A 23,711-nucleotide genomic window follows, 5' to 3' on the forward strand; every position below is an offset into this window, starting at 1 on the left:
CTCTTGGAATTTTTTAATTGAGATACCGTTTATAAATATTTAGTTGGAAAATCCTCAGAACTTTTCTTAGCATTTCTATGATGGTTTACAGTCGGGAGAGTAGAAAGAAGCTGTAACTCTTAAGTGAATAATGGAGATAAGGGTTGACGCAACGTCTACACGTTGTTTTTGAAGGGAAACTATCAGATAACAGATAATGGATATGTCATCTCAATCAACATCTTCTAAATTTTTATGTAAATTGTTAATATCATTGCTATTTTTAATGTTTAATAAGATACTTGAAATTATTTTTCTTATTTGATTTTGCGATTTGGTGAAGAAATATATATTTTATTAAATAAATATTAATTATAATATTAATATTTATTTAATAACAGAATTAAATTTATTATGAGACATATTAAATAAATAAAAATTAATGCGCATTTTATCGTATTTCATAAAAGAAAGAAAAAGATCTTAATTGCTAGATCATGTTGCTACACATGATCAGCTCAAGACAGAAAGTTCGAAGGGTTCATCTTTTGCTTTGAAAAATGCCAGCATATCATCTTTATTATAGAGTTAGTTTGAATTACAGCAAGATGGCTCGACCGTTCCTCGAAGCTTTCTGAAAGAAAATCTAACCGCTCTCCTGTTCAATTGCCCTCCTGTGAAGGCGGAGGAGTTAGGGCAATTTGTCTGGAACATCCCCTTGTAACCCACGAAACATTAAAAAAAAGTACAATAAAAGAATAAGTGTATTTCTTTAACTATATACTTATAGTTATGTTTTAATTTTAATAACTCAATATCGACGCATGTTAAAATTGAGCAAATTTGCAAAAAAAATAATGAATAATAAATATTGTATTTAGAATAAAAAATAGTTTAATATTTAAAAAATAAGTAATTAAAGACAATTTCTGTTTGCATAAAAATTTATTCATTTTTATATGAAATATTAAAAATAGAACTCTCTCTCTTTTCTTTCTTTCTTCATTCTCTCTCTCCCTCTCTCTCTCTCTCTTTCGCTCTTTCTCTCTTTATATTTGATAATTTATTCAACATTGCATCAAAATAATAATTGCAAGTTAAAGATATAATTGTTTTAATAAACAAATAAGAATTTTTTAAATTTAACGCTACATCTTAATTTGTAATTATTTTAATCCGTACATTTTGTATTTCTGAATCTTGAAAGCTAATATGTAAAAATTATTTTCTATCAAAAAATTTACTGCGATAAAAATAAACAGATAAAATTGTTAACAGTTCTTTATACATAATTTAATAAATTAGATTTTTTTACTTTCATCTCTTTAACAAAAACTTATATTTCCAGAACACTATCTTAGATTTTAATATTCTGTGAGTGGTTCATGACATCACTGTACTTAAGACGGTCAAATATGTATAAGAATCGATCATGAATACCGACTATAGGCCATAACAATCTCCTTAATATTTTTCTTGAGAAAGAGAAAGTTCCGTGTTTTCTTTATCAACATAGAATTTATCTACTTGTTTTTTTCCTTAATAAATATATTTATTCGCGTGATGATAATTTTATAAGTATTTTTACAATTGAAGTGGAAAAGCATATAATATATTTTATATATGAATAATATTTATTATGTAATACCAATATATCACCACATGTTTATAAATTATTTGCTTAATATTCATGATGGTCTGTACACAGCTGATTTAGTTTGTCAAAAATTAAAATTAGTATGCGGTACATTAATTTGCGAATTAAAGCCCAAATTTACGCTCTCAAAAAACAGCATGCGTTAAGCAGGCATATATAATCTGTCGATTTTCCCTGAAAATTTAGTAAATAATGTATTATTTAAATTATCAGAGATTTGTCCTGAAATATTCATCCTGAATTTCTGGAAGTAATAGAACAGTCTCTCTCCCGACTATCGCGTTTTTCAACCAACTCACCTAACTTTATTTTAGGTAGTGTAATAAAAAACGATATAGATAAAAAGGCATACACCACGAACGCCAGCTGTGAATAGCTAAATATTTTGTATTTTAATAGATTAAAATACAAAAGAGGGATCGCCTCTCACGAGCTGATACAGCGAACTGAATTGAATCGTAAAGTCCTTTACAATTTACAAGCGACCGATGGGCGTATACTTGGTGGTAGTCCGCGCCGATGCGTAATAAAATTAGTCTATACGCAGCTTGTTTTTTTCGACTTTTTATCATCGAGACATTCTTTTATGTGTTAAAACAAACAAATAAAATGTAGTATATTTTACGCTGCTTATAACTTTTTCTTTTCTTATATATTTTCTCCATTTTTTATTCTTCTCTATTTTTCTTTTCTTCCTTTTTTTTTAAGTATCTAAAAAGTATCTAATTGTTCGGATACTTTTTTCTTGTATCGGTATATATACTTAGGTAATTATAAAAAATGTATCTGTACTTATATTTAAATACTTTTTCCACACAATACTTATACCTATAACTAGATACCTTTTAAAAGGTATCTGTTCCAACACTGAATATAGATATAAGTTATAATAATAAAAGTAGCCAAAACAATTTCATAAACGTCTAAATATTTAAGTTCAATGTATTGTATGTATATTTACCGAGATGTTTACTTGCCGTTTAATAAGGACACTTGTGGTAGAATAATTTCTGGCAGTTGAGATCGAGACATGATTCGAATGACACAGGCAAAATAGTGTCCAGTGAACATAAAAGTTAAAAAGACGAGTGCTAAACGAAAAATATTATAAATAATGTTTTTACTTTTAAACAATTAATGTCTGCTATTTTTGATATAAATCTTTAATATTTAGAATACGTAAATGAATTATTAATATAAGAATATAAAGAAGAAAAAAAGTGTAAGTGTGTGTGTGTGTGTGTGTGTGTAACAGAAATATATTATTGCAAAAAGATCTAGCAGTATTTTCTAAAAGTGAATCAGTGATTTCAATGCTATGCTTGGAACTGCAGATTTAATCATTAGCGAATTTACTGTTTTTCAATAATAATATACTGATTCACTTTTAGACAGTAGAAAGAATGTATGTAAATGAATATATTGAAATAATCGCGCTAGAATCTAATTTCACACAACAGTAATTTCGACCAATTAGCAGATTTCTAAGACTTTGGATCTTATTCCTAAATTTATGCTCACCTTTTCCAGCGCTGACTTTCATTACCCTTAATTTTATTGTTATTTATTATTGTAAAGTTTGAGAGTCCGATGTAAATTATATTTTCTTATTCCTAAGTTATACATACATATATACATAAATCATTATGTATGTCACTATACTGTATACCCAGATAGCATAAGGACGTCCACTGTACGTCCATTGGACATCCGTTTCTGGACATTGGGACGTCCATGAGAAGTCCAAATTATGTCCGTCGAACGTCCTATGGACGTCCGTGGGATGTACATTTGTCACAACTTTGTACGTCCATAGGATGTCCGAACATATCCAATTTTGGATCTATTATAGACGTGTTATGGACTAATTTTGGACATCTTTTTCAATTGAAGATCTTGCTGCAATATTAGTAATCACGTACTATATGATAATACGTGTTTATTGGAATATATGCTATACCATCCTCTGATTGTTTTATTTATTTTCTCCGCTTTCACCAAATGTGAATTAGTCCAATATTGCAGTAAGTTTGTCTTCAATTTTAAATTTGATTTAAAATATTTAAAAGTATGGGTATTTCATAAAAATAAAAATTAGAATTTTTTGGAATTAACTAATTTTATTTGGGTAATATTATTAATATGATATTATATAAGATATATAAAAAGTATGTTATTCAATACTTGTTGGTTCTTGGTTCGGTAAATAATACGAATATAATAAAAATATAAAGAAAAACATTTAGTAAAAGTAAAATCCAAATTCGGACATCCATAGAATATTTCGAATAGGACATCCGTACGACGGACATCCCAAGGACGTCCATTTTATGTCCATGGAGCGGACGTGATTTGGACTTAAAATGGACGTCCTTGGGATGTCCAGTGCTATCTAGGTAATGGCATATCAAAAATATAAAAAAATTATTTTCAACACTTTCTCAGAATACATATTGCATTGGTACAAAAATAAGGCAAAGACGCGAACATTTATATTCATATCCAACAAAGAGTTTTAAGTTACTCAATCGCAGACTACATATAAGACTACTTTTATCTAATCAGTTGTTTTACCGATTAGAATTCAAATCACAACATGGAGAACCGGCCATTTCAATCATCTGGGAATAAATATAATCAAAAGAGGTATAATGTACCTCCTAACCAAAACAGGAATGTACCTCCTAACAGAGACAGCAATAATACGGTGCGTTGCTCTATTTGCTGGCAAATAGTACTACGTCCTAATTTGCCAGAGCACATGAGAACTCGTCACGGAAAACCTTAGAGGGTTATAGCTGGCCAGACAGAATGGGACGTAACGAAGAATAATAATATTTAGCAAAAAATAATAAATTAAAATTTGAATGGTGAAATTTACTGTTCACACAGTGTAGACGACTCATCATCATGTCAAATTGCCAATGATCCTTTTCTTTCCACTTTTTCACATTTCTTTTCCAATCGATGATTCGCGAGAACGTTTGTAAGTATAGAAGCAGGTGCTATAATATTTTTAATATTATTCTGATATAATAACTCGTGCGACAATGTTATCACTCGATTGTATCACGATAAGCCAATAATTTCGTATAACGTAAATGTACATTTATATGTGTGTATACGCGTTATATAAGTAAATTAGTTTGTTTCATTGCATAAATGTTTATCCATGCCTCGCAGAAGGCATGGATAAACGTTTATTCATGACATTTTACACTATGAAACTGACTTTGTAAAATGCAAATTTAAAAAATTAATCACATTTACAACGATAAATCGATGCGAAGAATTGAACAATGATTTTTATGTCTATGAAATCATTGATGTATACGATGAAAAAATTTTTTTAATTTAAAAAAATGTATCATTAAGCTATTCCTTTTAACACTATGTTGTACACACACACACACATTAATAATTTTTATGTATTTAAGTACAGTACATATATTGCATATATTATATATTATAATATGTACATATTTTTATGTACATATTATATCATACAATATATTATGCATAATTATATGTATGACATATATTATATTTAAATATAAAACCGACATTTCTTAAATTATTTTACTACTGAGACAAATAGCGCAATGTTTTATAGCAAAAATTAATTATAATACTTAAATCTCTGTTATTAATATTTAGCTAGCGTATGTAGAAATTTACACTCCTTTTTTTAATTCATTGATTTTTTTTATACTGCAATATGATATTGCCAATATCTAACGAATTTAAAAAATAGATACATAAAATAATTTTCTGGTATATTTTGTTTTCAAATTATATGTCACGTAGTTAATTTGCATTTCATATACATTTTACTTTGCTAAAATTTAAATTCATTAAATATGACATTGTAATAGTCTTTATTTAACAAAATTAAGCTTTTTGCGACGAAATAATAAAAAAACTTTAAATTTGTTTAATGGATTGACGATGCTTGATGAGACTATGTTGAAGATGGTTGTCTCTCACCACATTTCCACTGTGACTGCATTATTGGAGGTCGGAATTACGATTGTGCGAGACGCAGTTCAACAGATTTTATAGCGCGATGAGCGGTAATTTTTTATTGCTGAGGATGGCTGAAATAGTGAGCCGAAATGTATAAAATTGATTTTGTGACATATTAATAGCATTACGCAATATAATATCCGGCGCTGACTCAACGCCTATTTGTATTTTGCCATTATTTTTTCATTGTAATAAAAAAACTCTTTTAAAACACATTATAATTAACAATCATTGGCATGACATGATGATACCGTTATCAATGTAATGATAAATGTTATTGTTTTGTTTTCTCTTTTATAACGCTAATAAAAAACCAACGATAAACATATCATTGTAGCGGTGAAAAAATCATTTTTAATAATTTATGAAGATCGATGATAGATTGATCCCATAAATTATTAAAATACCATTTTTTCTTTCATTTGTTGATAAATGTAAAATGTATACCTATATGCGGGAAATCAACAAGAAAAATGTGAATTGGAGACAGAAATCCAATCTGAAGTTGTGGTCTTGATTCAAGAAGCGCAAAGTTCAAGATCTTATCGCGTCATAGTTATTATACGAATTGTACATCCGTTTCATGTATATTCATTACATGTCTTTAACGTTATTGGTATTAAAAAAGCGCAAAGTTCAAGATCTTATCGCGTCATAGTTATTATACAAATTGTACATCCGTTTCATGTATATTCATTACATGTCTTTAACGTTATTGGTATTAATTATATAATTGATGTTTATATAAATATGCGCACACAGACGGAGAAATATTTAATGGTCGCTTTGGTAAACGAGAATCTTCAATATCTGAAGCTGCAAAGACGCGACTTCCGTTAAGGTTACACATGCAAATACGTTTATTAGGGAAAAATGGGGGAACTGTGCGCACCTAAGGGAAATCTATTGCCCTGGAATGATTTTCCAAGTTTAAAGCGATATAAGTATGGAAATACAAACTATAAACATTCTTCTACCATTACGTATTCTCATATCGAACAAATTTTCATTCAATAAGGTTGATGTATTTAACCAAAAGAAAAAACCGGGAAAGCGAAAAAATTTCTCGCGCGTCAGGTAATTGTGCGCATGTGTTGGATAACTGTGCACAAAACAAAAGTCATTAGAAATGAATGAATTGTGGAATGTTGACAAAGAAATCAGAAAATATATTCGTTAGTATTTGAGTAAAAAATTATTCAAGACCAATATTTTGCAATTTTTAGTAATTAATATCTCGTTAACTATTGCTGACACCGCAAAATGATACGGGACTTTTCGACTCAGTATAGACTGTTCTACCCACGCACGAAACATTTGGCGGTAATTTCCAGACACCCTGTATACGCAATGCCGTTCAAACGGCCTGTTTTATATTTTTATACACTTTTAATTCAAAAGTAACTTACAGTGAAATGTCGACATATAATACAGTGCTAATAAAATTATAGATAAATAAATCGGTGACAGCAATAAACGAGTGCCATCTACCGTCGAAAATATGAAAAGGAAATGACTTTTTGAGGCAATGACGTATCTTACAACATATAATTTTGACATTTTGGATTTCGCATAACGATATCTCCGTTCGTAGGACATATAGAGGTAAAACAAATGCTTATTACATAATTCGGACCCAAGCTGTCAATTGAGCTCATATTCAGAACTCGATCGGCCTTTATTAAAAAACCGATAATTTCGGATACTCGCTACTCGCTGACTCGCGTAAAGACACGATAGTGTCTCGCGCTGCGCGCCCACTTGGCGCAAGACACTACCGTGTCTCTTGATGTACGAAATTAATTTCTCTCTGTGAATAAATTAGTTGACAAGTTCTGAATCGCATTACTTTCACCTCGAAATTCGTCTAAACTTTTCGAATCTAATATCAGAAATGTCTTAAAGTGAGACACATTTTCAAGAAGATAGCATGAAATCTTCTTATTTTAATCAGGAATGAAAAATTGTGCAAAATTTTGTTTAGCAGAACATTTTAATAACAGTGTTCGCATATGGTGGAAATAATTGAAAGTTCAAAGATTTTATATCTGTATCGTTAGGAAGTCGAAATCGACCGGAAAGAATTAATGGGTTTGCCATTTTATCTTGAGAAAAAATGTCAACATGACGAACGATTCTATTGCTCAAACAGGTAGTCACTGGATAAATGAAGGAATCGATCCGCGTCGAAGAATGATAGTGTCCAATGTGCCATGGCAGTTTATTGCGGTACCTTGTTTTCTCGAGCGAAATCCCTTTTGAGAATTATAAATCACGCATCCATAAAAACGTTTTTTTGTCCTGCATGTGAATAAAAGAGTCTTGGAGAAATTGTCTCTCCAATGTTCTCGATAATGCAATGCATCAACCGATATCAAAAGAATCTTTTACTTTTTTAATAGAATATCATTGTATTACTTAATTTAATATTCAGTTAAGGCACGCGTTACACCATTTTTAAAAGGAGTTAATTTCTTAATTATTGAAGTGCTTAATTTTAAAATTTAATTGGAATTAATTACGAACGTACCTAATATTAAAATTTTATTTTAATTATTTAATCATCAAATGATGTGATCTGGCAATTAAGTCTTTATTTCTTTGAGATACTTTTATGTTACTCTATTTATAATTATTTTTTACATATATTATTAATATAAGTATTTGTATCAAAAATAAACTTGATCAATATTATAACTGTAAAGCGTGAACTTTGTTGTTAAGATAAATTGATTCCGTGTTCTGACTTTTGAAATAAAATATCACAAAACTTGCTGGTTTTTTACGTCATTTCGTATGTTGTCTTTATGATCATGTTCTACTTTCATTAACAAATAGAAAGTTAAAATCAAGTTAACAAGTTGGAAAAAAATTAATTTAAATGAAACTTTGATGTACTTTTTTATTTAACTGTTTGTTACATTTTATATTGCTTAAAAAAGGAATGTCCACTTTTATTTTATTATTGTAAGTTTAATGGAAGTATATTGTTCATACACATGTAAAAGTTTGCTTCAGTAAATAGTTAAAAAAATACATAATATTTTTTTATGTTTTAGATTACCTAATGTAAAAACTGTTACAGGTAAGGCTGTTCCATTCGTGGAATTGACTGTGGCTCATGCTTCGGTTCTCACAATTTTAGCAATCAGCTTCGAACGGTATTACGCAATCTGTGAACCTTTAAGAGCGGGGTAAGTACAGCATAGCTTTTTACAATACTACGCCTAGGATTATCGTAGAAAGCCTCCAATAATTAGTTGTACCTATAATAATATGTAATAATAATTAGAGAGTAAATGAAAGTGAACAATGAAGAGTTAAAGTTATCTGATTTAATTCGATTGAACTTTTATGTTGTATAGATATGTATGCACGAAGGCAAGGGCAACCTTTCTTTGTTTCTTGGCGTGGGTGGCAGCGGCGCTGTGTACAAGGTGATATAAAACACTAAAATATCTATAATTTGCTTTAATAATGCTCTGCCGTTATCTTTATTTACTTGCCTTTTCCTTATTTTTTCTCTTGTTGCATGACGCATTTTTTTCACTCTCTTCGTGTCTCGTTTTACATCATCTTCACGTGACCGTAATACGAAGCCACCACCTACACTTTATTAACTTCTGCCGTAAAGACTGTTTCAAAATTTGAGTAAAAGTCACTTTATTTCATTTTAATTAAAATCCAATTTAGATTAATATAATCCAAGTTTCAATGGCTGAAAAATAATTTCGATAAATTGAGTATTGAGGAAAAAGATGAAACTTATTTAAAAATTGTACTGAGTATTTTTTAAAACATATTCTTTGCATTTTTAAAAAAATATTTAATAGTTTACAGTAATCTTACTTTTATGAAAAAATCATGCAAGATTTTCATTTATCGTTCATGAATTGTAATATTTAATCAAGAATTTTACTCATTGTTATTATTATTTAATGCTTTAAGTTTTAACGAAAAATTATAAAGTGTAACTATAAAGTAGTTATAGAATTTGAAAAGTTGAGAATTATGGAATATTATCTGATACACGTGTAATACGAATCAAACAAAGATGTTTTAGAAATGTACGAAAACTACTTTTTAATGATATATTTTTGTAGCATAAGTACGTACATGACATGGCGCTTACATACACGTATTTTCTTTCATTTCTACAAAGCTGCTAATTATGATGCACCGCGATGCATATAATTCATATTGCATGCGTGAAGCAACGGTTAGACAAGCTGCACTCATCTGCAAGAACATACATGTCGCCTGTGTCGATCTGAGTAACAAGATATTCCCTTAACTTCATTGTTTCATTTGAATCTATTTAATGTATTTTTAGTTTTAAAATAGCGCTTTGTATTAAAATTAAGTTGCTTTTAATATTTTTACATTTTATGACTTCTTTGGCAATTTTTTGTATGTAAATATTTTTGTATAATAAATATGTACAAATATGTCCAAAGATTTACAGAATTTAGATTTAAGGGAGTTGATCAAACTTTTCAAATACCTCGAACATTTCAAGCTTCAACAATTCAAGTTCGAGCATTTCGTGTAGAACAAACAATTGAGCTGTTTGATTGATTATTCAAAGATTCAACGGTCAGAACAATTTAATTAAAAATACTTACTGCAAACAGAAATCAACAATTTTTATTTCCCTTTTTATTTAATTTTGTGTTACCATCTTAGAATTCAGTTTTGAATTATTTAGACATATTACGAACAATCTATAATTTCGAACTATTTAAATAAACGCATTAAATTATAATAGATGTTTATTTCAATTATAGTGTATTAAACGCGCACAGGAAACGGAAAAGCAGGATTTAGCTTATGTCAGTTTAGCTTAACGATGAAAGATTTGTCGTATTCGTTCCGCGCAATTGTATGTCTTAGTGATAAGAGACGTTGATTCAACAAACAGCTGACCCTGTCTTGCAAAAAAAGAGAACTAGCTTTAGAGAGTCTATTAATTCTTCAAATTCGAGCTAAGTTATATTTATTTCTTAACACGCAGTGCAGTTCGGAAAAATTCGAAAATATGAAACCTAGTAATAATAAATGTATTTCTATAACTTTTTAACATTAAATATTTGCGAATATCTAAGTACAATTGTAACAAGTGCTTGTATTTGTAAATATAAGTGTCATAGTATTTGTCGTATATTTTATTTTGCGTATACGAACATTTAAATAAATTCTTAAGTGATAACTGTCGTTAATCATTATAGAGATAGGAATGTCTTGTAACACACTATTTTAACGTTTTTAAGATGACATATTTTTTTGACGAATTTTTAGATTAATGAAGTAATGTAATTTTTTTTGCAATTTATTTTATTATATTTTGTTTAAACTTTAGTTTGAAAAACAGACTGCTGCTATTCTAAGATATCTTAGTTTGCTGTATTTATAATTTTTAGTTGAAGAATTATGAATAGCTCAAATGAAACCTTTCGATACCATCAAGAGATCGCAATTTGCGATTGCTCGTTCTCAATAGGATAGTTAACGAGCGATCATATAAAACATATTTCACTTGCATTATACATGTCATATACAGAAACTTCGTGGTTCTATAAATGTTAGAAATTTCTCGTAGAGTTCGCTGGATTGCACAAGTACAAAGATATTCGAGCAACGTAATTGAATCCCTTTACTCCGAGATGCAAGATGCGTGCACATTCACGTATAGGGCAAATTACTATAGAGGTATTGCATGCAAGAATTGCTGTACATAAACATATATACGAGAATATTGTACGAAGAGAGTTCCATAATTCCCGGAATTCTTTAAAAACTTCATTTTTTTTCGAGTTAAGTTAACAACTGTTGTGAATACTACGGAGCGTACTGTATTCTGTAAACAATTCAGCAACAATGATGGAAATCCCACCAAAGTAACATATTTTATATATTGTCGTTCTTTACGTGAAAATGTACTTCCAGTCGTATTACGCATTTGGCTTCTAAAAATACGCTGATGACAATAAATTCAACAAAGCTTTGACTTTCGTAACATTTACGTCTCTAAACTATTGAAGTATTGGAGCATTGAACTTTTGATAAAAAAGCATTAACAGACTTTCGTGACATTAAAGTCTAATGTACCAAACGTGTAGTGAAAATCGAGTTCCGGATTTATCGAGATGCCAATATTCCAGCAAGTCGGGAAAAACTGAGGGGATATCGTTATGATAAAAATCAGTAGAGTAGAAACGTATGGGATCCTTGCTCACTGGCAGACTTATCTCGAATCAACGCATTTAAAGCGCTATGAATGAACAAACTCATCAATATTCGCAAATACCCGAGTGTGTCCTCATCGCAATTTTCCTCGTAAAACAGATTCTCGTCAAGTTCATTCAAGGAGGGTGTCGCTTGATATCCTTTGCGTAAAATACATGCAATTATTATTCCTTTCCCGAATATGAAAATAGTTCTAGTACGTATTATAAATAAATAATTATAAATAAATAATTCGTACTTAACGTTAAGAAGAAGACTTGAGATGTCAATCTTATGTCTGATAAAAACAAGATTTAAGATCGCCACGTATTCTCTGAAATGTATATTATATTTTGAAGAAGTAACTTCTTGTTGGTTTTGATAATTAAAGACTTTTAATGATTTTTCAAAAACTTTTAAACATCAAAAGATAGTTAACAAGATTTTGTTATTTTTGTATTTATCTTTCGTAATTATTTTCGTATATATATTTTTTAATTTTATATTAATTATTATAATTAATAATTATAATAATAACTTTAAAAAGGTGCATGCCTTGTAATTTTAAATAAATATTTAATTATATATAATTAATTTAATTTTGATATTTGCAAAATAATAACAATTTTAAACTCACACAACTGCATTAGATGAATGTATCCTTGATAAATGACAATATATTTATATGCTAGCCAAAAATTTCATATTGTTCTCTGAAAATAGTTTTGAAACCGTCGGTTTAGTGATATCGATTGCATACAAGTCACGTGCTTTCTCTCGGAATGCACTTTAACCAAAAGTGAGACAAGAGAAAAAAAAGAACATGCAAGCATGGTTTTTGCTCGATAAATTCCAGGCAAGCACATTTTTCTCTTATGCCGAAATGCCTCGTGATGAAAGCAGATACATGTCCACACTTTCGTAAGATTGCAGATTGCCGTGCATAAGGAAAGTATCACGTATAAACATTTCTTATGAAAATGTGTAGACGACGTATATTGTTATTCGAACACGTGTCTTGCATAATGCATACTTGAGCATATGTTCGCGATAATATTTAAAGCGAAAACTTCCTTACCACGGCTTCTTCTTGGAGGTAACCGACGTGTAATCTTTTGTGCTTAATAAAAACAGCGCGGGCTCGAATTTCTTATCTTTTAGAACAGAAAATTTAAATATTTACAAATTACTATATAATATTAAATAATAATTAAAAAATTAATAGCTAATGTTGCTTTTTTAAAGCACGATAATCAAAATTTCTACGAATGTCGGTATAATTATTTTCGACAAAGTTTTTTACATTATCTTAATATATTTCAGATTTTAAATGTAAAATTAAAATATCTATCAATTGACATAAATTATCTATAGACAAAATATTTATCAATTGAATTATAAAAAATATGCGAAAATAAAAAACTTGCTATAAAAAAAATTTTAATGAAAATATTTTATATAATTTGTAATCCTTTGTAATTTAAAAAAATTTAATTACGATTCCTTTTAACATGCATTTTTTTACTCAAAAAGTTTAAAAATTTTTTTTTTAAGAAGCTCGAATTAATAAAAACATAATTTAATAGGAAATATAAATTAAAAATAGTGCAGAGATGTTTCAAATTAAACTTGCAAATGAATTTACTTGCAATATAAAATGAATTGTTAAAAATAACCGCGAATTTATCTTTTTTTTTTTAAAAAGCACGATGGAAGGATACCCAAAAGAGAATAGGTGCATTCGATTTTCAATCTATATGCGATAGATGTGAGAGCCCGAAAGAAAATATACGGATTCGATTTTTACTTCATAAAGTCCAACTAGTCCGTATGCCACTCTCACACTCACGTTTCACCCCAATATTACACGTTGCGGTAGGACGCGCATACACGTCATAAAAGTGATATCGCCCGTAAACCAGTTCTCGAAGGAGTCTGTATATGTCATGTACGCGTTATATGTAGCTCGACGTCTTTCAGTCATCAAATACAAAGAGCCAAGTTTATAGCCGTTTACAGAGGGCTGAACAAACATCTTGATATTACTAAAATTGTATCTTATCATTCTAAAGAATTAAAACGTGAATAAAGAGAGAAAGGGAGGAAAAGAATTGAGAGTCGTGTTTATTTAAGATTTTACTGCTCCGGTTTCTCTTCATTATAAAGTTATTCTTAGACTATCAGACATTTAGCCCACTTTGGACAATTCGGACATTTTTTTCGGTTTGAAATTAATTGAAGAACAATTTTATGAAGCTTAATTGACCAGGAGTTCTTTTCTGCTAATTACTTGGAAACTGTAAAACTTTATCGCTTAAGAGGGATATTAATTTAATATACACATAATCAGGGGTAATTAAATGTCAAAATTTATTGTGTAAATGCATTATCCATTAGCTTGTTAATTTTTTAAATTATTATTCTATATTGTAATTTATTCTTTTTTGTATTATACAATGTACATATGTACATAATCTGACGTTATGAAATGATATGAGCAGTGTGGAGTAGATATATGCATATAATAAATTAATATACATATATTGATTAATTAACAATTGATAATATAATATGATAAAAAGAATCCAATCTAGGAATCGTTTTGTTTTTCGGATTACTTTTAATCGGCACTAATCTTAAAAATATCTTAATCGCAATGTATCTTGCAAGGGTACACCGTGCAATTAGTACTAATTACATCAAAGTGAAACAGTAACTCATGCATGGTATTCCTTTTGAATACATCTTAAGCGCTTTCGACATTCGGAGCTTTGATAGCAAAGCAAGGAGTAATTGAACTGTATTACAAATTGTGTTACACGACTGAAACCGAAATCAACGTATCAAGTTCAAAGACGATTTACCTTCCTCATCGTATTCGTCTCTATCTACATTTTATATGAAATAGCATGAGATATACTTACTTCGCCACAGAACAAAGATTGTACAATAAAATATGGGTTAACTTTTTTTTGTCCGTAACAAGATTGGGTCATTGTATAATATAGATTATAAATGTGTATACTTTTAAAATACTTCAGACAACTCTTCAAATAGCTTATACAATTATGGTTTCTAATTTATTAAATATTCTATTTTTTATATGTTAAGGATTTTGAAACTAATTCTTACATGCCTTTTACTTTCTTTTATTATTATTCGATACTAACAATAAGAATCCTTTGTTTTTACTAATTTAAAAAACGAATCGATATTATACATTATTAAACTAAATGTTTCTTTTCCTTAAATAAAGAGATGTATTAGTGAGAAATAAACTCTTTCATTTTTTATTTCTAAGATTTAGGTTCTGAATTCGATCATGTAAATACTAGGAATATTAGGAAATTGAAGTAGTATCATCCGGGCTAGTATATCCGTAGCTTATAAAAGGATTTAAACGATTTGATTCAAAGTGCTTAAGAAAAGTTGGGTAACCGTATTAAATCGAGAAAAACATCGGGATACAGACGCGTGAACTATTTTAATCCATTGAAAAGTATATGTTTCTTAGCTAGAAGCACGGTTTTGAATGATAATTTTGGAATTGTTGCAACACAATATTGCTGAAAAAGAAATAAAAAAAGAGCTTGTAGGAAACTAATGAATCATAGGGATTAAAAGTGCATCAGCTGAAATATGTAATAAATAGAGAAGGGGAGGGGATATTAATATTTCTAATACTCTCTCTGTGTCAGACTGTCACTATTGTGGCTATTATGTAAAATGAGATCGGAATAAACAAATTGTTTCTCTTGTTAATTTTCAAGTTCAACCTGCGAAGGGTGCTTTTGCATTGGTATACATATAATGTCATTTTACGATGGAAGTCTGAAGCATTGTTTTTGCATGTGCAATTTTTCTGTGAAATAAAATTAACGAGTTTACGAAGTTTTGTTTTTTTTATGCATACCGCTGCAGTGAGTAATAAGTAATAAAATCACAAATACGAATTAAAGTCGGAGCTTATTGTAAACCCATAAAAGCTCGTGTTAAATCCGCGGTTATTTTCGCTTCCATCCACTTATACACCAAACGAGTTCAGAAATACTTTTACATCCTCGAAAAATCGATCTTTATGCAAAAATAATTTTAAAAATAATTAAAAAGTTGACTGCCATTAAAAGCTGAATTCTAAATTAAAATTCTTTTACAACAAAAATTGAACTTTAAATATAACTTCAATTATTTTTGTTTCTTAGCTTGCAAGAAATCTCTTTTTTAAAATAACTTATAACTCATAAGTTATTGGCGCTTGAATATTTTTTATTCGATTTGTAATATTCCATAATATATATTGGTATATATGATATACAAAATATATAAAATTATATTACTGTAAAAACATTACATAAACATTTTAATCGTGTTATGATTTAATATTTAATACAATGTATGTGTTTTGCTAAATAATATGATATTATTTATTGGAATAAATGTCATGTTTCATTAATCAAGCTCGTTTTTACACTTTTGTTAGATAATTTCATGGAGCAGTACAGGCGATTGAATTTATTCTGAAAAAATTCACCGTAACATTGAATTTACTATTGTTGTTATTAAACTTGTTATTCAACTTAAGATCACAAATTTTAGCACACACACGCGCGCGCGCGCGCACACACACACACACACACACACACACATTATATATACATATAGACATTAAAAATTGTAGAATAGAGTTAGGTTGTTATAATTTAGTTTGAAGCATTCTAAAAATGTAAAATTACATATACCTATAAAAATCCTAATAGAGATACAAATGTACTTTTCTCGTTAAATTATGTCCATGATTTGCGATTTTGTGAACAAACTTCAAATCAGCTTTGTATAAATACTTATATTACATATACTTTTAGTTAAAACAAAATTAAAATTTTTCAAATACTTTTTTTGTTAAATATTTTCGATTTAATTTTAATCTTTTTTTTATACGTTTCTTTTCTGTATAATATTTTATGTACGGTTTTCTTTTGTACGTTTCTCTTCGTAAAAAATTCGTAAAATATATTCTTTGAAGTTTGTATTATGCTTGAAAAATATTTCCGTATGCTAATCGCGCACTTTAAATAATCGTATTTGTAACGACTCGATAATATGGAAATCGAAATATTTTTTACTTTTTAAAGATGTGAAAATTCAAAATTCATAATTGTTTACGATCTGTTTACTCTGAAATGTGTTTCTCGATCTTATGCGAGACAGTATAATCCAGCAACAGCATTTCGATAGGATGACATGTAACTGTTTCAAAGACTCCCTGATTTCTTGTTCTCGATTCATAAGTCAGTGTCTTGACGATTGATTGTTAGAATTCCAGATTTGAGCTCGTTTAATAATTAAACTTACGTCAACGCTAATATATACGTCATTGTTGAATTTTAAGTCGTTTTTATCATGTATAGGTAATTTATATAATTATACAACAGAATATGTAATACAAAATATTTGTATTGTTTTTTCTCTGTTTATTTATTCACTGATTTAGTGTTATTTATTGATTTATAATAATTTACATTATTATATACATTATTATTTTGTTTAGAATATGATAAAGAGTTATTTAAAGAGTTTTAGTATTCTGTTATGATTTAAATGAAAATAATTTTTGATGTTTTACAAATTTGATCTCCCTATAATCTATTTCAAATTATACCAAAGATATTTTTAATTGTTCATTTAAATAAACAGTTAAAAAAAATTTGTTCGAGTATCCGTATAACATTATTGTTACATTTTCTATTGAAGGGTTAAAAAGACAGTCAGTCTCTTTACACAAATGCAAAAGCGCGTCGAGATAAATGATAGCACGCAATCGATATCGAAATTACATTTCCCAAGCATTTAAGGAAACTCGATCCTATCATATCACGCGCGAACCGAATTTGGTCTCGTATAAAGTGCTCGTATAAAGTAGCAGAATAAGAGAGAAAAAAAGCATTATGTTCTGTTTCACTGCGTGGGAAAACGATCGTACAGAAACACTTGCTGTTCTCCTTCACTAGTTTTCGTAAAGCGCGATGAAGAACAATAACTTTTTTAATACTTACTTTATAATTTTACGAAGAAAATTAAAGAAAGAAATTGTTCGCATATACCTTGAAATTTTTAACTTTTAAATGGAACATATTTGCAAATTAAAAATATAAATGTATTTCTTTTCTATATAATCTGCAATAGAATAAATTTCATAAAAATAAAATTTATATTACAATATAAAATTTAGCAATAACTTTTTATTTTAATTTGAATTTCTCTATGCGATGATATACTTTATTTATATTGACGCGAAATTGCATTGTTCTCGTAGGAGTATTTTTTTTTATACCGTAACGCAGTTCATGCTGCAGTAACTTTCTCAGAATGACATAGAAATATCTATTCAGAAAGTTATTTTTCAATTGTAAAAAGTATTGAATTTAACTTTTGCTAATCCACTTCTATTTTGAATATTTACATTATACAATTTATGACATATATACTACACGTAAGAGCGTTCGCCGTTTGTGATAAGAAAAGTGAGAAAATATAGATAAAAAACCAATAAAGATAAACTAGGATACTTTTAAAATTGTTGAAGAGATAAATTTTATTATAATTTGATAGTTGTTTAAATAACATTACATTAATACCGATAAAAAATTTTCTAGATATTTCAGATTTAAATCCAATTTGTGAGATAAAAATTTGCAACTATTTTTATAGCTGCTTTAAAAACGAAGCTACATTAACATGTCAATATTTAAAACATTTTGAGTTTAAATCTAATCTAAAATGAGTTTAAAGTTTAAATTTATATTTTTTCTTTTTTATGCATTTATTTAATACGAAATTAAGTCTCTTTGATAACTTATTAGGTTGATGCCTAAAAATGGACGCCATTTGTATGAATTCACACGATAAGATCATTATAAGATATTGTTATTTCCTGTATATTTATTATTTAATTAACAAGACGAACAGTAGTTCACGAAGCTTTGTCATGTGCATCTATCTTTATTACGATGTAATTAAGTGGCTTTAAGAAAACCATTTAAGCACATCTTGGCTTAGTACGTATGATGCATCATCACTGTATCACAAAAAATTACAATCTATCTTTATCTCATCAACCTACGTTGTGTCCTCAATTTATCCCTGCGAAGAGCATTTCCACTCTGAGCTGTCCTTGAATTATTGAACTGTAAAGCAATCAAATACCAAATAAACTCCGTTCGCTTCTGCCTCTTCTCTTCTGCCTGCTTACTACCGCGAGTCGGTTTCGCTAAAATCGCAGTTATCTCGTTGAAAAACGAAATGAAGTAAAGTACGTTTTCGTTTTATCTTTTCCGGTTGATTGCAGTCCGATGATCTGGGTATCGCAGTATCGCGAAATGAAGATGACTGGTCACGGCATTGCGCACGATATCGTTGCTAACGTCGGAAGAGATCAGCAGGTGGCGAATCAGGTGAATCGCGTGCCGGTGTGTCTGACGCAGGCCGACACTGTCGCGAGCGTGACGTTTTTCCTGCTTCTAGTGTTGCTCTTCTTCGTCGCTCCATTTGTGATTCTCGTAATATTGTATTCGTTTATTGTGAGTCACCTGATCCGCGACTCGTCGACGACGTCCGGCGGCACCAACGACACGTATCATAGCCGGGCCAGGAGACAGGTGGTGTACATGCTGCTGACGGTAGTCGTAAGCTTCTTCGTGTGCCTGTCGCCCTATCGACTCCTCATCTTCTACATTGTAATAGCGCCCGCCGAGCAGATTGCCGCGATCGATTACGACACATTCTTCTGTCTGCTCAACTTTTGCAGGATCATGTTCTATTTGAATAGCGCCAGCAATCCGATACTGTATAATTTAATGAGTAGCAAGTTCAGACGGGGTTTTCTGAAACTGTGCGGTTTTGAAAGCGAGAGGATCACACACAGGAGCACTGGCGTGAGGAGAATTGCGGCAAATCAGCAGGAGGACTTAAATCAGGAAGAGAACTTTCTGTGATTGAACAAACTTTTCATGATCGACTACTATAACGCGGCAACTGTGATTCATAATTTCTACATTCAAAGAAATAAATAATTATATAAATGTATTAGTTTTAGAATATTAAATAAAATATCAGCATTAAACGTATTTCTTTCTAAACCAGAGAAATCAGCTTAATTTGATATGCTTGTTATAAAAGAATACGAAAATATTGAAAAAATGCCTACGTATTGCTAAAAGATATAAAGATAAAGGATTATAATTCTTAGTTACATTTACTGTAAGAAAATGTTAGAAGTATTGAAAAATTATACTTATTCTGACAAAGGGATATAGGAGCAATGGATAATTATATTTATAACAATTAAAAAACATGAAGTTATCGAAAAATTATATTTTTTGTAAAAGAATATGGGTACATTAAATACAAAGTGTTGTGCTAAAGATTGATTGAAACTTGTACGAGAAAACTTTCGACATTCTGTGAGATATTAAACTTGGAGAACTTTCGTGAAAGCTACGATCGAGAATGAAGTGAACAATCCGCATGGATGCGCTCAGAAAGTTTCAACTTTAAATGACGTGATCTCATTATCAGTATTGCAAACGATTAAACAGATACGAAATCTAATTTGTTATACCAAATATTACACAAATATTTCTTATATATTTTAGATGTAAAGATATATAAAATTATTATAAATACCCTATGTTAAATGATTTTACCATCCTCTTCCTACTGCTTTGATCATTCATAAATTGTTTAAGTTATTAATACGATGTTTATTTAATATGTAGTTTACACAATAGAAATTTATTTGCGCTAAGATATTTTTTTGCAAGCTATCGCAAAGTATTATATTTTAGAAACGCTATGCGTGTCAAGCAATGGTTACATTATAGTAATTTATTGGAGCTTTGCTATATGATGAATGTATTCCCAATAATCGATCTTTATCTTTTAACACGTTCTAGTCCTATACTGCTTATGGTAACCTACGAGATAGAAGAGAACGTCGACGGTACGTACATACCTACTTGTTCAACACCAGCTTCAACGACCTGGATGACAGGCTTTATTCTGACGACGATCCTCGTGTTCTTCGTGATCCCTCTACTGATCCTAATAGTATTATACACGGTGATCGCCAGACATCTGATGGCGAATCCGGCGATAAGTCGTGGACCGGCGAACAATCTGCTCAAGTATCGCAAACAGGTGGTCATAATGCTGGCTACGGTGGTGCTATGTTTTTTCCTATGCTTGTTACCTTTCAAGGCTCTCACCCTCTGGATCATCATCGTGCCGCCCAAGATGGTTGTCTCGCTTGGAATTGAAGGCTACTACAGTCTTCTGTATTTCTGCAGAGTGATGCTGTATTTGAATTCAGCGATTAATCCGATTCTCTATAATTTGATGTCAACCAAATTCAGGGAGGGTTTCCTCAAGTTGTGCGGTTTGGGACCCGCTAAGAGGAAGAAGAAGAAAACGTCGGATCGTACGGGTACTTATACGACCGGATCGACCAATTGCAGCAGCAGTCACTCGGACTTCTGGCGAAGACACAGCAGCAACAGAAGCTGCAACGTGAAGGTACCATGCAACAACGACACGTCCGCGGAAAAACAAATCAAATTGCCTTTACTCACGGCTGTTGTCGCCGGAAATATCGTTAAAAAGAAACAAGAGAGTTATGTTTAATTTTATAAATATCGAGTATTCTAATGCAGTGATAATTTAGCGTAGTTTGTTTGAAATAATAGATGAGTTATACAATGAGTTGTACAATAATAAGCTGTTTTTTTCTCTTGCCTCTTTCTATACGTATCAGCTTTCTCTTTTTGGTATACTTTATTATGCTATCCCAGGATCTCTACGATGGATAATTAAATAGAAATAATTATTTATTAATATTTAATAATTAAATGTAAATTATTTAAATGTTAGTAACAATAGTTTAGAAATAATTGTGTTAACTGAATGTTTACTAAATGTTACTATGTCAATGTTACCTTAGATATTTACGAGTCCATCCGAAATTAAAGTACAATAATTATATAAACGCCTGTTATGTCAAGATTACTAAATTAAGCAACCTTAGTTCCTCGATTTTATATCTACTTGATACGTTATATATATTTATTATATGTATATTTATGTAGGCTACATAGTAAATAGAAATAGTTCTTTCAAGAGACTTGCATAAAAAGTATAAGACAGTTTCGTACGCAAGTCTTTCGTTCTTAAACATTTCAATAGTGATATTTAATGTAGATTCAATTAAGCAGATAAATAGGTGAGAAAGAACAGAGTATGAAGCAAAATAATGGAATTATTTTTAGTGAATTTTTTATTTTTTTTTGCATTAATTGACATTGAGATTGTTTTGTTGTATTTTAGGGATCAGAAATTCGCTATTCCGCCGATGGAATCAGCGATAAAGTCCGACGACAGAAGCAAGATATTGTTAAAAGTCGACACAAAAGCTAAATCGCAAATTTTGTACATAGATCAGAAATCAATTAAATTTTAAACGGCACACCTTGTTATTGGTATGTATGATGGGTATTTTCTACGATGCTGGCATCTGAGAAGAAATACTTTCTAACGAGACTGTAGTTAGATGCGAAGTACGATTTTTTGCAAAGCCATCGCAAACTAATGCAAAATAACTGATCTTTAGCAAAATATTTAAAAAATTAGGTAGCTTCTGTGCAATTGTTGTAGAAATGATCATATAAAAATTTTTATTTCTTAATATCAGCTTTCTAATAAGGTAAGACTGACATAAATATATATGGTATGATTATATAATATTTTCATTGAAACGATAATATAATACAACAAACATCGCCACGTGAGAATCACATAGCCATTAGGTGTATTTTATTGTTAGTGGCATTTATATTAGAAAAGCACGTTTTAAAAAAAAAATAACATATTAATTTTTACTGGAATTTAAATATTTATTATTATTTATTACAATCACAAGAATAATACTTATTTATGAATGGAACTTTTACATTATTATTACAAATTGCATTAGTTATTATTATATTATTTATAGTAAATTGATCAATTCTTTAATATATTTAATACTAATAAAAATTTGCTAATATTTTATATGATACTTTTGCTAATATTATAATACATGATACTTTATATGCTCATAAAAACCAATAAATTATTGGTAAAATTAATTGACATCTAATAGATATCTAATCTTATAAGAATATTGAAATTATTGATGAATATGCACATCCATAGTAAATGCGTTATCAAAATTATGTTGATATAAAATATTACAGGAAATACTAATATTTGTATGATATATAATCTGTTAAGTGAATTCTGCTATAATGCGCATATTAGAACAGAGACAACGTTCAATATAGTTGAACAATACGATACAAACAATACTATAGTTGACTACAATGAATAGATGTAAAAATATAAATATCAATAAGAAATGAATATAAGAGAAATATCTAAATCGGACATATTCAATTGGTGCTTATTTATCTCTGTCGACTCATTTGTCTGCAAACATGTTATCACATTAAAAAAACGATGCATTTATAAAATATTGTACAAAAAACTCAGAAATTTTCCATTTTCTCTCGTTAATAAATTGTTACATCTAAAATTTAATTTTTATAAAATTTAATTGCGAAGTATAATGTATAAATTATTTCTATTAAATGCTAAATACGTTCCGTCGATGTATATAATTAAAACTATATAAAATATTCTTTGGAATCTTATTTTAAATTCACTAAAAGTTTGGTTTGCGATCGAACGTGTTTAATTTTCGATATCAGGTAGCTATAAAATTAATTCTCTAGTG

At 29.5% G+C, this 23,711-nt stretch overlaps 1 protein-coding gene across 1 annotated transcript in view; it reads left to right on the top strand.

Annotated features, from left to right (window-relative positions):
* ETHR (ecdysis triggering hormone receptor) overlaps window positions 1-22,354 on the top strand; it is a 47,241-nt gene extending 24,887 nt beyond the window's left edge. The window contains exons 4-7 of the mRNA XM_018516069.1: window positions 8,748-8,856; window positions 9,028-9,099; window positions 20,839-21,457; window positions 22,265-22,354. Coding sequence (XP_018371571.1) covers window positions 8,748-8,856; window positions 9,028-9,099; window positions 20,839-21,457; window positions 22,265-22,354 — 890 coding nt within the window. The remainder of the gene's footprint in view (window positions 1-8,747; window positions 8,857-9,027; window positions 9,100-20,838; window positions 21,458-22,264) is intronic.
* The last annotated feature ends 1,357 nt before the right edge of the window (window positions 22,355-23,711 follow it).

Source organism: Trachymyrmex cornetzi, unplaced genomic scaffold (genome assembly GCF_001594075.2).
Source record: "Trachymyrmex cornetzi isolate Tcor2-1 unplaced genomic scaffold, Tcor1.1 scaffold61, whole genome shotgun sequence".
Classification (NCBI taxonomy): Eukaryota; Metazoa; Arthropoda; class Insecta; order Hymenoptera; family Formicidae; genus Trachymyrmex; species Trachymyrmex cornetzi.